The sequence below is a fragment of the Clarias gariepinus genome, chromosome 8 (assembly GCF_024256425.1).
Source record: "Clarias gariepinus isolate MV-2021 ecotype Netherlands chromosome 8, CGAR_prim_01v2, whole genome shotgun sequence".
Classification (NCBI taxonomy): Eukaryota; Metazoa; Chordata; class Actinopteri; order Siluriformes; family Clariidae; genus Clarias; species Clarias gariepinus.
The window spans coordinates 27,037,028-27,054,184 of record NC_071107.1 but is presented as its reverse complement, the minus strand read 5'-3'; the positions used below and the strand labels follow the sequence as shown (position 1 = coordinate 27,054,184).

The 17,157-nt window shown below is 38.0% G+C and overlaps 1 protein-coding gene across 2 annotated transcripts in view; it reads left to right on the top strand.

Annotated features, from left to right (window-relative positions):
• Positions 1 to 17,157, top strand: part of herc4 (HECT and RLD domain containing E3 ubiquitin protein ligase 4) — a 107,191-nt gene that overhangs the window by 62,523 nt on the left and 27,511 nt on the right. For both annotated transcript variants that reach the window (XM_053501252.1, XM_053501253.1), the window contains 3 exons: positions 5,170 to 5,342; positions 10,957 to 11,076; positions 17,036 to 17,134. In XM_053501252.1, coding sequence (XP_053357227.1) covers positions 5,170 to 5,342; positions 10,957 to 11,076; positions 17,036 to 17,134 — 392 coding nt within the window. The remainder of the gene's footprint in view (positions 1 to 5,169; positions 5,343 to 10,956; positions 11,077 to 17,035; positions 17,135 to 17,157) is intronic.

Here is a 17,157-nt window from a genome sequence, read left to right as displayed (position 1 = left end):
TTTTGGGATTAAGTTAATTTTAATGGCAAAGAGGGACTATGCAATTCATCTGATTACTTTTCATAACATTCTGGAATATATGCAAATTGCTATTATAACAACTTAAGCAACAACTTTTCCAATTTCCAATATTTATGTAATTCTGAAAACTTTTGGCCACGACTGTGTGTGTGTGTGTGTTCATATATATATATATGAACTGTGTCTATTTGTTCAGAATTTATTGTGGCTGTTTTCAAACGATCACTAAGTTACATGTGCATATGGACTATACTATACATTGCAGACTTTAAATTATTATACGTATAATGTGCTCTGGCAAAGTTCTTCCATGTGCCACCTGGTGGGAATTTTTTGAAGTACAACATTTGGATGTAAATTGCAAGGCGCGGACTCCCAGCATAGCATGGCAGTCAGTGGGAAGAATTGCGTCATGTCGCAGAAAAAAATGCTCATTTTTAAATGCCCCATCTGTAGCAGCTTTTTTAAGAACCTTTTTAAAGACTTCTGACCAGTTATAGTTGACCAGTATATTAGTAAAAGGAAGCTGCAAGCCACAAGAAGGAGCCTATTTTAAAGCTGAAGTTTATTGTTGTGGCACTGGTTGCTACACTTGACGGTGCTACATGCGTGCTTCTCTCTCAGCTGTTTAAGCAGATCTTACCTACAGGAATACAAAAATAAAACCTTGTACAGTGGAACCTCGGATTGCGAGTAACCCAGTTCGTGAGCATGAAAAACGTGCAAGTCTTGGTTTACGAGTACACACACACATGCATCCAAGATGACGGCGCGGCAGTTGCACGCAGTGGCTGCTCCGGAGCCAAAATGGTGCTTTGTTGTTTATTTTTTGTGTGTAGCGTGTTTATTTTACTTTGTGTATGAACATCATCGCGACTGGTGAACGTACATACAGCCGTCAGACACTTTTGTACCCAAATACCCCGGTTAACGACATCCATGATGAGCTGTGGGAAAAGCTACTCAACCTCGGCTTGCTGCATGAACCAGGCCTTAAAGGCTCGGCTTTGCCTGATGCCGGCGGCCGGAGAAGGGGACATTGGAAGCGGTACGCGAGGAAGCGGAAGCGCGGCAAGCAGGCGGCAGTCTGTGCTAGGCTAAAAACATACCCCAGCCAGCTGGCTCTCCCGTCCATCATATTATCCAGCGTCTGCTCCCTGGACAAAAAAATGACCTACATCCGTCTCCAGCAGGCTACACAGGGTGAGGTTAAAGACTGCTGTGTCTTTGTTTTCATGGAGACATGGCTCAGTGACAGAGTACCGGACGACGCCATTTAGCTAGATGGGCTAGCCTCGTTTCGCGCCGACAAAAATGTAGCTCTGTGCGGTAAGACTCGCGGCGGCAGCTTGTGTGTTTACATTAACACGAAATGGTGCAAAAACTTTATGCTTGTTTCTAATTATTGCTCATCACTGGTGAAGTTTGTGACTGTTCTATGCAGACCTTTTTATTTACCACAGGAATTCACCAGTTTTCATTATTGGAGTATACATTTCACCTAGCGCTAATGCTAAGGAAGCGCTATGGGAACTGTATAAAAGGTCAGTGAACTGCGGATTTCAACCATTGCACTCCTGAGGACCCGAGACTCTGCCTTTAAAGCAGGAGACAAGGTGGCCCTTAGAAGAGCAAGGGCCAAACTCTTTCGGGCCATCAGAGAGGCAAAGCGCGCACATGACCAGAGAATCCACAACCACTTTACAGACAGTGGTGACACATGGCGGATGTGGCAGTGTATACCAGCCATCACCCACTACAGGACGACATCTCCTGCCTGGAACAGAGGTGGCTCCCTCCCAGATGCGCTGAACTTTTACGCTCGGTTCGACAGGCAGAACGACATGACGGCGAGGAAGACCACCCCTCCCCTGAATGACCAGGTGCTGTGTTTCACTACAGCTGATGTGAGGAAAACTCTACACAGTCAACCCACGTAAAGCTGCTGGACCAGACAACATCCCAGGCAGAGTGCTTAGAGAGGGTGCAGAACAGCTGGCAGATTTTCTCACCGACATCTTCTACATCTCTTTGAGCAGCGGCGTCGTTCCCACTTGCTTAAGGCCACCACCACCATCAACGTGCTGAAGAAGTTTTCTGTGTCCTGTCTCAACGACTACGGTCCCTTTGCACTTACACCCACCATCATGAAGTGCTTTGAGCGGCTCGTTATGAGACACATCAAGACCCTGCTGCCCCCTCACTGGACCCACTACAATTTGCGTACCGTCCTAACCGCTCAATGGACGATGCCATCTCCACTGTTCTCACACACTTGGACAATAAGGACACATACGTTCCAGTGCTGTACATAAATTTCAGCTCAGCATTCAACACCATCATCCCCAACAACTTATTCGGAAAGCTAAGCCTGTTGGGCCTGAACACCTCCCTCTGTAATTGGATCCTGGACTTTCTGACCGGAAGGCCTCAGTACGGATTAGGAACTGCACCTCCAGCACCACCACACTAAGCACTGCCCCCAGGGCTGTGTGCTCAGTCCCCTGCTGTTCACACTGTTGACTCATGACTGTGTAGTAACACACAGTTCGAATCACATCATTAAGTTTGCTAATGACACGACAGTGGTGGGTCTCATTAGCAAGAACAAGGAGTCAGCGTACAGAGAGGAAGTGCAGAGGCTAATGGACTGGTGTAAAGACAACAACCTGTCTCTGAATGTTAACAAGACAAAGGAGATGGTTGTTGACCTCAGGAGGACACAAAGCGACCATTCTCCGCTGAGCATCACCGGCTCCTCTGTGGAGATCGTCGAAAGCACCAAATTCCTCGGTGTCCATCTGGAGAAGGACTTCACCTGGTCCCTCAACACCAGCTTCCTGCACAAGAAAGCCCAAAAGCATCTCTTCTTTTTAAGAAGACTGAGGAAGGCCCAGTTCCCACCACTGATCCTGGGACAGGACTGGGGCTTCTATAGAGGAACTAACGAGAGCATCTTGAGCGGCTGCATCACTGTCTGGTTTGGGAATTGTGCCATATCGGACCGCAAGACCCTACAGCGGATAGTGAGGACAATAATATGCACAAATATATGCACAATATTCTTTACTGGATTACCTTTGCACTAACTTCTTAATTCTTGCTCTTGGAGAGCGGTTACTGTTTCTCCACTACCTCAACTCATCACCTCAACACCACAGAGTATTATGTTATGTTATGTCGTGTTAGTTGCACTGTCACTTTGTTGCCATTGTTTGCACATTTGCACATGCACTTTATTTATTGTCTGTAAAAAAAAAAAAAGGGATTCTCTTTGGGTTAGCTAGTTAGTTTTTGTTAATTTATATTGTTAATTTATGTTGTCAGGTCAATCTGTCTTGTCTCCACTAGTCTGCTAATTAGGCCTCTTACTTCGCTAGTTTGGTTTTTCTGTTAACTTACTGTATGTTGTACATTTATGTTGCATGTAGCACCTTGGTCCTGGAGGAACGTTGTTTCGTTTCACTGTGTACTAACTGTATATGGTTGAAGTCTACCAAAGCCTACTTGAAACCTGAACACAGAAACAGTGCAGGCTGAGAGAGAGAAAATTGATCTTTATCCTATCTAACACATACACAGCGAAATCACTGCTGTAAAGTAAAAATGAAAAATTTACCTGCACTTTACCTTTCAAAAGAATCACGACAAAGCCTTGTTTTCGTTAGCGTATGTGTGTAAAGACGAGAGGAGGAGGGGAGGGGCACGGTGTCTAATGACGCACGCGCACACACAAACAGTGCAGAGAGAGAGTGAAAATGGATCTGTAATCTCTATAACACACACAGTGCATGCGCGCACAAACAGTAACGATAAAACTTATGTCAGAATTTATTTATTTATTTATTTTTTCAAAGGTAAAGTACAAGTTAATTTGTTTTATTTTAACTTTATAATTTTTAATATCGCCGTTTTATCAGTAGTTATTTTGTATTAATTATTTTTATATATTTATTTTTTGGGGTTGTGGTAATCTTCATTTCATGAAAAGTTTTCATTATTTCTTATTGGGAAATTTGCTTTGATTAATGAGTGTTTTGATACACGAACATGCTTCGTGTATCAAAACCTGACCGTAGATACTCAGCATGTACAATTTTAATGACCTATCTCATATAATATATGACCTATTCTATCTATCTATCTATCTATCTATCTATCTATCTATATATCTATATATCTATCTATATCGTTACAAGATGGCATCACTGAACCTTGGGTTGTACCATTGATAGTAAATAGGCCTGGTGCTAACCCAAGGTTTTGTGTAAAAAAAAAGTCATACAACAAGACCCATACCCATAGTGTCTCAAGTTTTTAGCAGTGCGCGCCTCTGTAGTTGTCCATGCCTTTTGGTTTACATGTATTTTGATGGCCTTGGAGGAAGTAGAGGCATCTATGTCTTTGCTGATCTACTAGCTAGTCACTCCTGATGTGTATTTACTGGATGGTGCTGTATGTCAGAATCTCCATATAAATGTCAGTCTGTGTGCGCAAAATCACCTAAATTGCTGACTCCCTCAGTCCAGATTTTCAACTACCTCTATTAAGTTTGGTTTTGTATGAACTTAATTACACTAAAGTCACATTATGGCTCATTACCAAAGTGCTCAGAAACGAATTTATAACAAAGCTAAACATATTATAATTATTTTTTACTTTTAAATTATTTTTTATTTTATTGCATTACTATTTTTAACCTCAATCACAACTAGAAATTGTCAGAACTATTCACTGTATGTCACAAACAAAGACATTTACATAAAAAAGGTTACTTTTACTCTGTAGGATCACTTTTCAGCAAAGTGATTAGAAACTGATTTAATGCACTGCTTTGTTTCACTTAATGGCAAGCTTGTCACTATTGTAATTTGTGTATATATGTGTATGTCTATGGGTGGAAAGTATGTTTATTCCACAAACAAGCTGTTAGAATTCAGAGATTATTCCAAGGAATTAAACCAAGTATAGACATACAAGTTAGATAATTGCCTTTTGTCTTTTAATTATCTATTAGATTTTTTATTTATATTAAAATATTAATCATGGAAGCTATAATACAAAAATAGTTATAAAAAGGATCATTAAGACATATTCACATAAATATGGCATTGATATCTCTGCTTATGCTCTTACCCTTTCTCCCAGGAAATTGGTGGTCTTGTCTTGATCCTAAAGTGTTTCAAGGACTTGTGGAAGTGTATAAAGAGGTGATTGTTTATCTCCTCCGGATGCAGAAGATGGGAATTTCACCATCTGAGCACAGGGCATTTAACTGCTTCCTTAGTACCTGTTTGAAATTTCTGGAGATTTTGCATTCTGTAAGTATTTTGAGTAATACAATACTGGGAGTATAACACAAAACATGAAACAAACATGTCTTCAATAGAATATTAAGGCTTTATTGAGTTGGTATGTTTTTGATGACTTTCCTTTCAAAAACCTTTGATTACATCTGAATTATCCATATATCAATTAAGAAAAATATATCATGACAACAGTGAAAAATAAAAAGGTCTCCAAAAGCAGAGGAAAAATATACAATTTTAAAAATATGTCTGCTTTGCTGTGCACTGGTGACAACAAAAGTTACATTTTTATGGACAACATTTCTTCATCCTGACTGAAATAATTCAGATTAGATACTCTAAATTTAATGTTTACAGTACCTAGACGCTGATAAAATAACTATTTACACACACAATCAAAGTGAGGAAATGTTTAATTTATTTTAATTTTAAATTGATCTAAATTTATTCCAAATGTAATATAATTTCTAGTTTTGTCTATACTGTGCCTAAATATGCCTTCACAATTGCATGCATCTTGAATATTTAACCATAATCATTAAATTTGTGCTGTCTTACACTCAATAAAAAAAAGAAATCAGTGTATAGGTAATGTTTAGTGAAACAAAAATTATTTAAAAGTTAATGTCTTGTATTTAGAGCCCAAGCACTATAGGGTGCGCAGGACCCCCTTGTTTTTTTTTTTTATTCTTTTTTTTTTTTTCTACACTTTTGGGCTTTTAGGGGGTCTGCTTAAAAACTTATGAAAATTGGCAGACAGGTTGGAATCTGCTGCCATTAGGATGCCTGAAAGTCGCGTGAACCCCAGGGGCCCCCACACAAGATTTTGCTGCATAGCTCATACACACTCATACACATTAATTGTAAAGTTTCTTTGGCCACTGGGTGGCACTGTGACACAGTATAATGGTAGCACCGGTATAAGAGCCAGGTGTATGTGTTTGATAATTAGGAAGCACACAGTTTTTGACCGCTCAACAGAGTAGCGAGTGGAGGTAACAATTTGTAATACTGTGTCATTGAATATGGATTGGAAACATTGATGAATATTTTCAACAAGTGAATTTAAGACGATTGTCAATGGAGCACAAATAAAGTAAGACATATTATTGCATCGACTTCGTTTTCATGGTCTCTGTTTGTACGCGTCCAAGAACTTCCTTTAATATTACCAATGCAGCGGCTTATTGGCAAGCTGTTACACAAAGTCAAAAACTGTGCTTCGCTGGAGAAAGGAAAACACTTGTGTGTGGACGAAAACCACGTCGATGTTTGGTTACATGCTTTTGTCCCTGCACATGAGGACATCGTTTCTTCAAGACGCTTGTGGATTTATTTCTTGGATCCAGAACAGCGGCATTTGGAGTCGTTTGGATTTAACTTTTCCTGGTTTGCTGTATTCTGTCTTTGAATCTACGCTGTGTGTTTCTGCGGGCCTGATCAACGGGAATATAGGTACGTTGTTGCAACATTTACAATGGCCATTTGAAATCACGTGTGCACACAAGGATCAAGCGTAAACCCAATGTTTATTGGTTGTAGAGATTGACTGACATTGTTTTATGTATTAATCTGTTTGTTCACAACTGTTTGCAAAATGGAAAATGAAGAGTGTATGAATTCTGAAGGGGTTACTGTGTCAAAACAAAGTTTGTCTAGTGTTGAAAATGAATCTGAAAGAAAAAAAAGAGCAGTCTCCATAAAAATGTCAGTCTGTGACATTGAACTTCGGGAGGAGAAATTGAGACGGAAGAAGGAGCAGTTGGAATTGGATGCTCAAATAGCAGCTTCAACAGCAAAGATCACTGTGTTGCAAAGGTTTGAAAATCAAAGCAAATGTTCCTGCAATAGAAGTTTTGCGTTGACTTCCTGAAAGCTAAAGGAATTTGTTTAGGTTGTTTAAGCACTGGACATATGAGTAAGCAATGCTTTCCTGGACCTGAGAAGTTCCGCAACGTTCTGTTCAGAACATTTGAGGAAAGAGCTTAAGCCGATTGGAAAAAAAGGTCAACATTCTTCTTCGTACAATGAGTCAAGAAAAGTCTGTGTCCTGCAGTGTTATCGACGGACTAGAAATCAGTGGTGTAAACACCAACAAATTTTTCACTTCCTGCGGTCTACACACAGCAAAAGTTGCCTGTTGACTCAGAGAACATTATAACTCAAGCGGAGTTATCCAAGTGGTCATACTTGGAAAACGTCAAGATACCATACATTCCAGCAGGTGTAGATATACTGATTGGAACTAACGCATCTAATGTGATGGAACCCTATGAAATCATAAATAGTCATGGCAATGGGCCTTTTGCCATTAAAACTCTTTTGGGATGGGTCGTCAATGGGACTGTGGAAGAAAACAGTGACTAAAATTACCTTTCAAGAATGACAATGTCATACTGCCTGACAACTTATGTGTTGCTAAGCAACGACTATATGGTTTTAAAAAGGAAACTGGAAAGAAACCAAGAGTTTCATGAAAAGTATACACACTTTCTTGCTGACATTGTATACAAAGGTTATGCTGAGAAGGTACCAGATCATCAACTTCATCGTGCGGATGGCAAAGTTTGGTACATTCCTCACCACGGGGTGTTTCATCCCAAGAAGGGATGCTTGAGAGTTGTGTTCGACTATGGAGCAACATATAAAGGAACATCATTCAATAGTCAGTTGTTGCAAGGCCCCAATCTTACTAATTCTTTAGTAGGTGTACTGTTGAATTTCAGGCAAGAACCTGTAGCCTTCATGGCAGACATTAAAGCAATGTTCCACCAAGTTAAGGTGGCTGCAGAAGATGTAGACTTTCTGCGGTTCTTGTGGTGGCCTGGTGGAGAGTTGACTAAAAGGTCATAACATTTAGGATGACAGTTCATCTCTTTAGAGCTGTGTCTTCCCCAAGCTGTGCATGCTATGCCTTGAGACAAACAGCAAAAGACAACAACGCTGACTTTCCATCAGAAGTGATCCACACAATCGACAATAACTTCTATGTGGATGATTGTTTGAGGAGCATGTCCTCTGAGGAAGTGGCCATCTTTATGGTTAAACATCTTGGCACACTTTGCCAGAAAGGAGGCTTTAGCTTGACAAAGTGGATCAGTAAAATAGGTGTTGCAGTTCGTCTCTGAAGAAAATCGAGCAAAGGATATTCAGCAGCTTGATCTGTATCGAGACAAGTTGCCTTTTGAGAGAGCGTTAGGTCTTCAGTGGAGTGTGGAGGCCGATACATTTCAATTCAAGATTTCCTTGAAAAATCGACCTTGCACAAGGCGAGGCATTTTATCAGTGATAAGCTCTGTCTATGATCCTTTGGGCTTCATTGCTCCACTTGTTCTTCCTGCCAAAGTACTTTTGCAGGAGTTGTGTAGACGGACTTTGGGATGGGATGAGCCTATTCCGTCAGTGTTCTAGAAGCAATGGAACCATTGGATTTTTGAGTTGGACAAAATTGCAGAGTTCCAGGTGAACAGATGTTTTAAACTCATGGATTTTGGACTGCCCATTCATTCTTGTTTACACCACTTTGCTGATGCCTGTGAAACTGGTTATGGCACAGTTTCGTACCTGAAGATGCTGAATAGCAAAAAACAAGTACATGTGGCTTTCTTACTGGGTAAGTCCAGAGTAACACAGTTGAAACCTGTAACCATACCCCGCTTAGAACTTACAGCGGCTGTCTTAGCTGTTAAGGTTGACATTATGTTGAAGAAGGAGTTGCAACTTCAATTGGAAGATTCCATTTTTTGGACTGATAGCACGACTGTTCTTAATTACATTAAGAACGAGGACAAACGGTTTTATACATTCGTCGCTAATAGACTTTCTTACATAAGAGACACAACACAGCCTTAACAGTGGAGATACGTACCCACTATAGAGAAAATCCTGCAGATGATGCATCTCGTGGGTTAAAGGTGGAATATTTTCTGAATAATAAGCGATGGATTAATGGTCCTAGTTTCCTCTGGCAGCTGAGTGGCATACAATTCCCTGCCAGTGATCTGACTTTGAATAACAATGACCCAGAAGTTAAAGGGGAAGTAAAGGTAAATGCCGTCATCTTGCAGAATGGACAGAATGCAACAAGTCAACTTTTACATTACTTTTCCGAATGGAAACGTTTTAAAGTTGCAGTTGCTGGATTTTGAAGCTGCGGAAAGTTCTGCTGGAGTTGAATTTTAAACGATAGGAGTTGTCTTTGGAGAAGATTGATAGTGTTGCTTTTAATGCAAAATTAAAAGAATTTAAAGAATTTCTAGGCAGACAAGGAATGGATTTTTTGGCCCTATCGAAGTTAAAAGGGGACGGAGTAAAGTGAAACGCTATGGATTGTTATTTTTACAATTTACTTGCATGGCAAGTAGAGCTGTTCACTTGGAAATGGCACATTCCCTCGATACGGATTCATGCATCAGTGCCTTGTACTGTCGTCATGGACAGGTCTCTCACTTGAGATCTGATAATGGGACAAACTTTATTGGCGCTGAGCGGGAGCTAAGAGAGGCACTAACAGCATTAAATAATGAAAAGACCTTACTGCAGAAGGGAGTAGATTGAAATTTTAATCCACCCTCAAGCTCTCACTATGGAGTAATATGGGAGCGTATAATTCGAATGGTGAGACAGATTCTTTGTACTGTTCTTCGACAACAAATATTGAATGACGAAGCACTTCAAACTGTCTTGTGTGAAGCAGAAGCAATTTTGAACGATAGACCTATCTCTAAACTTTGTGATGTGAGTGTGTATATGTGTGATGTATGAGTGTGTGTGTTTATGCATGCATGCATGCGTGTGTGTGTGTCTGTGTGTGAGAGAGAGATGCAAGTGTGTATGTGTGTGATATGAGTGTACAGTATTTGTGCATGTGTGTGTGAGAATGATGTGTGTGACTTAACATTTGTGATGTGTATGTGTGTACAATACACATCACAACCAGATGCTGGAAAAAAGCATCACACTACGTTGGGATGTCACTGAACGTGTCCCTTATTATAATGTCACTCAATATAATGCCACACAGAAAGTTATTAATCATTTTCAGCATACGTTTAAGGCATTATCACAACTGACCTATTTGATGTATCAAAAATCCCTCTGCAATTTTGCATCCGCAATGTCTTTAGATCACATTAGCCCGGTTTGTTGGTGATAAATCCCCTAGGAGGAGTATATCAAAATCCATCGGGTGCGTTTTGGCAAACGATACAAAATAACTGACTTCCTGTTGAGTTGAGCCTAGGACATGCAGTGCGAAAGTTGTTCCGCTCCATGAGCTCTAAATGTGTACAGAGTTTTGTGTGCATACGTGCAAGTGTGTATGAGCTATGCAGCAAAATCTCGTGTGGGGGCCCCTGAGTTTTTGAGCATGTTAAGACCCATTAAAAGCCCAAAAGGGTGGGGGGAAAATCATCAGGAAAACAAGAGGGTTCTGCGCACTCTATAGTGCTTGAGCCCTAAAAAAGAATCCTTGGAAGAACAGTAGGGTCCTGCACACACTATAGTGCTTGGGCCCTAATGAGTGACCTATTTGGCTTCTAGATATCCAAAACAGTGTATGCAGTCTATTTCTAAAGGGTACATTCCATGATAATTTATACCATAATGCCATGTTTTAAAATTGCAGGTAAATGAACGAGTTGGACAAATTATCCAGTATGACAAGTTTTATATACGCGAACTGGAAGACCTTGTTGACATCAGGAGTGATTACGTTACTTGGATTCAGCATCAGATGTTCTCCATGGTAAGTTGTCATTTCTTTTCTTTTAATTGATTACAATGTACGCAAACTGTGTACATGTTAATAAAAAGCATGTATTAAAATGTTTTTTTGTTTTCATTATGCCAGTACTATTATGTACACCCGACCCATAATGCAGCAACTGACCACATTCTGCCCATGCAACTGTACAGTGCATGTTGCTTTTCATCCCAGAAACAAAGAAACAAGGTTTAATTCATTGCAGGCTTTCAGTAATTGATATGAAACTTGTGTCCAACAAAAACATAACATCGCTCCTGACATGAAGCAAAATTACAACACTACTGGCTATTTTGACGTATTATTGAGGTGTTAACGATATATGATAACGATCTCATATCGTCCCGTTAAAGGATAGACGCTGGAACTATAGGCGTTGGAGGAATGGGACACATAGTACCATAGTACCACCAGCACAATTTCACATACATGGGTATATTGCAGCTGGAGCACATTCGCGCGACACCCTGTCTTTTTGTTCTCTCCATGTGAAGAAAAGTTATATTTCTGTAATTCAGTTGAATTTAACACACATTTATTACTGCTGTGTGAGGCATCAATCACATACAAAAGCTGTGTGAAAATGCACCAGCTGCAGCATTAGAGCACGAGTAAGTAGTATTATAACATAGTATTACAAGTCATGTCAGTATGTACAATGACATTAAAATAATTGCATTGAGTTTAATCATGTAGCACTTCTAAAATCCTATGAATGCTTAAATGCTAAGAAACATGATTAGGAGAAAATTTGAACCTTAAATTATGCACATGTGCATGAGAGAAAAAAGGATTCACAATCATACATGCAGCACAATACCACTTGTATTCCACTTATATTGTTTTTACTTTTTCTTTTCTTCTTCCCTTCTCCTGTATCAATAATAATTCTTCTTAGACTGCACTTTCTCCATTCATTATTATTAATAGTAGTATGTGGTAGTAAAGATGTAGTTATTAGAATTATTATTATATAGTCTATGTTTGTCTATGTTTAGATATTATAATAGTCTGTAATCGTTTTATAAGGGACTCCCACTGTCCCAAATTCTATGTGCAGTCAAGATCTCTCTTCCATTTATGCTTCAAAATAACACTTCCAAATGGCTTAAAGTTAGTTGTTAAAATGTTATATCCTACCGAAGCTAGGCAGACTGTAAGTATTAATGGATTCTTAGTGAATGTGGATAATCATCTTTTGGATTCAAAAAAAGGAATAGTTTTAAACTGGAAAGAATACTTATCTCTTATTGTTCTATTGATTACCATCTAGTATTAACCTTATCAGGGTGCAACTAAATCCATATGGACCGAAGTTGTGAAGATAGATGATAAAGATAGAAAATTTCAGATCCCCGTTTCTTATACAGTGCTTGAAGCTTAAGAAGCTTTACTCTGGGGTTTTTGACCTAAAACCTGAAAGAACATTATCTAATTCTTTAAAATAAGACTTTGGGATATCCAAAGGGAGGCACTGCAAATTGTACATATATTTGGGTAAAATATTCATTTTGATAACTTTGATTCTGTCTATTAATCTGCATGTCGTCTTTTACTTTATGCGGGAGTGTAAAGTAGTTTTGTTTTAACTCATTAAATGTTCAATCGATATGAATTTCAAAATATTTAAACCCATTATTACATAGTGTTAATGGTTTAACTATGTTTTTTTTTTTCTGTTCTCGGATATTAATAGGGAAACCTACACTTTTTTCATAGTTTTATATATTTGTAACCAGGTATATCACTGTAATCTTTAAATACTTTCAATAAAGTGGGGAATGGAGAGTTGTGAATTGGTTAGAAATATTAACAAGTCTTCCGCATATAGATATTTTGTGATCATTAGTACCAATTTCAACTCCGTTTAGTCTGGAATGAGATCTTACTTCGGTTTCGATAGTCAAGGCAAATAATAAGGGAGAAATAGGACAACCTTATCCACATCCTCTAGTCAAAGTAAAAGTATTTTACATAATATTATTGGTAAGGATTTGTGCTTTAAGGGAGTTAAATTTAGTTTTTAATTATCCAGTAAACCTAGACCCAAAGCCCATAGAATCTAGTGTTTTAAAAAGAAAAGTAGGCTTGATTCTGTCTTTTTTGTCATCCATAGACAGTATAAATATTAGCACTTTCCTTTTTTTAAACAATATCAGACAGGATTTTTTTAAAGAAAAGACTTGGCTCTGATAATGTCAGAAGACTTTTTACATATATGTAAAAAGTCTTCTGACATTATCAGAGCCAAGTCTTTTCTTTAAAAAAAATCCTGTCTGATTTGGATTTATTACTTTGAGTACGACAGTTTCCAATCTTAAGGCAGGTAATTTGGTCAAAACTTTATCAGCATTGAGGAGACTTACACTAACAGCCTTTTACTGGTTTAGAAGTGTTATTGTTGACAATTGATGCGCTATTGACTGTGATGATGAGAATTTTTTTTAGAAGAAAAAATATATTCTTGAGTAAATTTTATGTACATTTAAGTAAAATAAATTATCTGTTTTGTCTGCGTAAAAGGAATGTCATACAGCTCCAAATCAGTTCTTTGATTCAAGAGGGTAGATGTGGATCTATCTTTTGTAGGATCTAGAACTAGATTAAAGTCACCTCCAATAATAAGGTTGCCCTTAATAGTGGCTAGTCGTAATATCAATTTGCAAAAAAAAAGTTATACATTTTATTATAATAAAAAATATATATATTATTATAATAAAGTTATATATTCCCCATTTATCTCACATTCAACAATAACATATCTTCCAAAGTGGTCAGAGTATTTCTTAATTAGGTTAAATTGTAGCTTTTTCTGTAATAATAAAGCTACGCCTCGACGACTGGATGAAAATGATGAGGAAAAATGCCTGACCCACCCATTCTCTGCTGAGTTTTCTATGTTCTTGATTAATGAGATAAGTCTCCTATATAAATGCTGCATCAGTGTTAATTCTTTTCAAATATGAGAGTATTTTTTCCTTTTGATTGCATGATGCACAATTTAGTCATTTAACTTGCGCCCTAAGAAATGAGAGAGGGTTTCCTGCGCACATAGAATAATTTTCTGCTATCTTTACATAATATAAAATGTTATTTAACAAATAAGGTAAGAAGCTACATAGCACTTTATAGGAACAGTTATATGTTATTAAGTATGATCTAGTTTTTAAATAATTATGTGCTCCTAAGTTAGTCCTTAATTAAATAAAGTTCAAGAGATCTATTGTTCTCTACTGTTCATTCAGTAGTAAATGCCTCAATACCCTTCTCCAAGTTAACAATAAAGTCCTTAAACTCAAATGGGGTAGAGTAGACTTTACCCATGTGTATGATCCGAAGTTTGGTGGGGGGAATGAGTATTAGAGATTTCGATCTCTCAAAGCCTGTTATGCCCGTTATGTAGTCTTTCCGGGCATTTTAAAGTCCCGCGCTAAAGTCAGGGAAGAGAAGAATGCGCAATTGTCAAAGTAAATTTCCTTTTGCTTTCTCGAGAGTTGGAGGATTTTCTGTCTCTCTCTCTAAAGTTTTGTTAAAATTACCCTTGGCGTCGCTCTGTTTAACAGAATGTTTCCCGTTCTTTGCAATTTCTTGATTATAGGATTATTTGATTTCAGGTATGATGCGTAGTAAAAAACGAAATCATATTGCCTTCTTTTGGATTTTTATTGTAGATAACAATACGGATTTTAGAGCTTCTCTTTTTATTCTCCAGGTCTTGCACTTTGTCTTTTAAATAGGAGACATCTTTTTCCAAGTGATTGATTGTTGAGTAAGTGTCTCTTAGATCTTCTGTCGCACTTACTTGGGTTTCCACCTTGACCATCTGTTTGGATGAGGTTGACAGAGAAGCTTTAATTCGAGCCAACTTAGCTTGTATATTGTTAATCACTTTGTCGATTTGTTTACTAATTTCCTCTTTGCCCGCTTTAGGTTCTTTCCACACAGTCTGTAGTAATGTTTCACCGTTCACATCATCGGCCATGCTAGCTAGCATGTTGGGGTTGTTAGCTTTGTGATTGTTGGCAGTTGGTCGAGATTTACCTTTTTGTAAAAAATTTTATTCTGCCGTAAAAATTAACACTAGAAGCGTTGTGCCAGTGTCACCTACTTTTAACGCGGCCCAAAACATGACTTCAGCACCTCCTTGTTGTTGTCGCAGCCTTGTTGGGACATGGTGGCCACCCACCAACCATCCACTACTCCATCCATCTGGACCATCCAGGGTTGCACAACACTCATCAGTAAACAAGACTGTTTAAAAACTTGTCTTCATGTATGTCTAGGCCCACTGCAACCGTTTCTGCTTGTGAGCATTGATAAGTAGTGGCTGAATAGTAGGTTTATGTGCAATTTTAAACTTTAAAGGATTCTACACCTTGAGGTTCGCGGGACTCCAGAGGCACCAGCAGCTTCGAATACCTGTTTGCTGCTTTGTAATACCATTTCAGCAGCTGCTCTCTTAATCCGATGAATTTGTTTTGCAGAAACCTTCCTCATTCTGCCTCTATCTGCACGAACCAGTCTGTGCTCTGAATCAGCCACAAGTGTCTTCACAGTATAATGATCACGCTTAAGTTTTTATGAAATACCTAATGTTTTTATACCTTGTACAAGGCATTGCAATATTTGACTTTTTTTCGGCAGCAGAGAGATCCTTTTTCTTTCCCATATTGCTTGAAACCTGTGACCTGCTTAATAATGTGGAACAATCTTCTTCAGTACTTTTCCTTTAATTGGGCTTATCTGGCAAACTAATTATCACTCATGTCTGAGATTCAATTCAGTGATCCAAAGAGCCCTGAGACACAATACCATTCAGGAGTTTAATTAAAAAACTTAACATTTAATGTTTGACACTTAAATCCAATTTGCATAATAATTTGGAATGCGGTGTAGATGGAGCAGATCTATGCTAAAACAATGTAATGAGCCCTCCTGAGGATATAAAGCTTTATTATTGGGTTTAAATAAATCAGATCTACCACAGCAGATAATAAACTATGCTATGTCATAACATAGCATAGCAAACACCACGATTATGTCTCGTTTTGTTCGGTGTTGCTAGGCAACGGACCACACGCCTATTCGGGAATGTGGAAATGTGGAAGTGATGTGTGGCCACTCAATGAGAACTAGACCAAAGATTTCAGTGGTTTAGCCTAAACCATTGATCATGAGTTTCAGCTGAAACTAATTTTATACATGAAAATGTAGATGCAAATTCCAAATGTATAAATATGCATGCTATTTTATATATATATATATATATATATATATATATATATATATATATATATAATGTGTGTGAATTTTTTTTAATATTCAACTGTTCAACCATCTGTAGACTAACTGGACTCTGAAACTGTTGACTTTCGAAGTTTGCTAAACTGGTAGGGTGATTTGCTACAAGAAAAATACTTAATGTATAGTTGATGTATATAGTGAAAGTGTGTGTGTGTGTGTGTATGCTTTCACACCAGATATTAAATAAAGATACTGTTTACTTTTGCTGCTATTTACTGCTTTATATAGTGTTTCTGTAGAAATGTTCAATTTTATTATTTCTGAAGGCATCTTTACAGAATGTTATTGCATGTACGAAATACTTTTGCACAGTAATACATACAGTATTTGTAAATTTTATGTAATCAATAAATTGTACAACAGTCTCAGCACTGTTATGATATATATTATTGATGGAATTCCTTTTTATTAGATAACTCAACTGGAACATTATGCTAGCTAGCTGTTAAATTTTTAAAATTAAATTTGATGCAAGAGGCAAACAAAGAAGCTGTATGAGGGGGATTTTTACTTTTACGTTGACATAAGTATAAGGCTCACATGACAGAGGCAATATATATTAAACTAAGTATAAAAAAGTATTTGAATCTTTTTATAACATAAAAGACTATAACCATATTTTTTATCTTTCTGCTAGGGTATGGATGCCCAGGTCATGCTGTGCAAATACCCGTTTGTATTTGATGCTCAAGCAAAGACTACACTGCTTCAAACTGACGCTGTTATCCAAATGCAGGTGATTGCAATTGATATTTATAG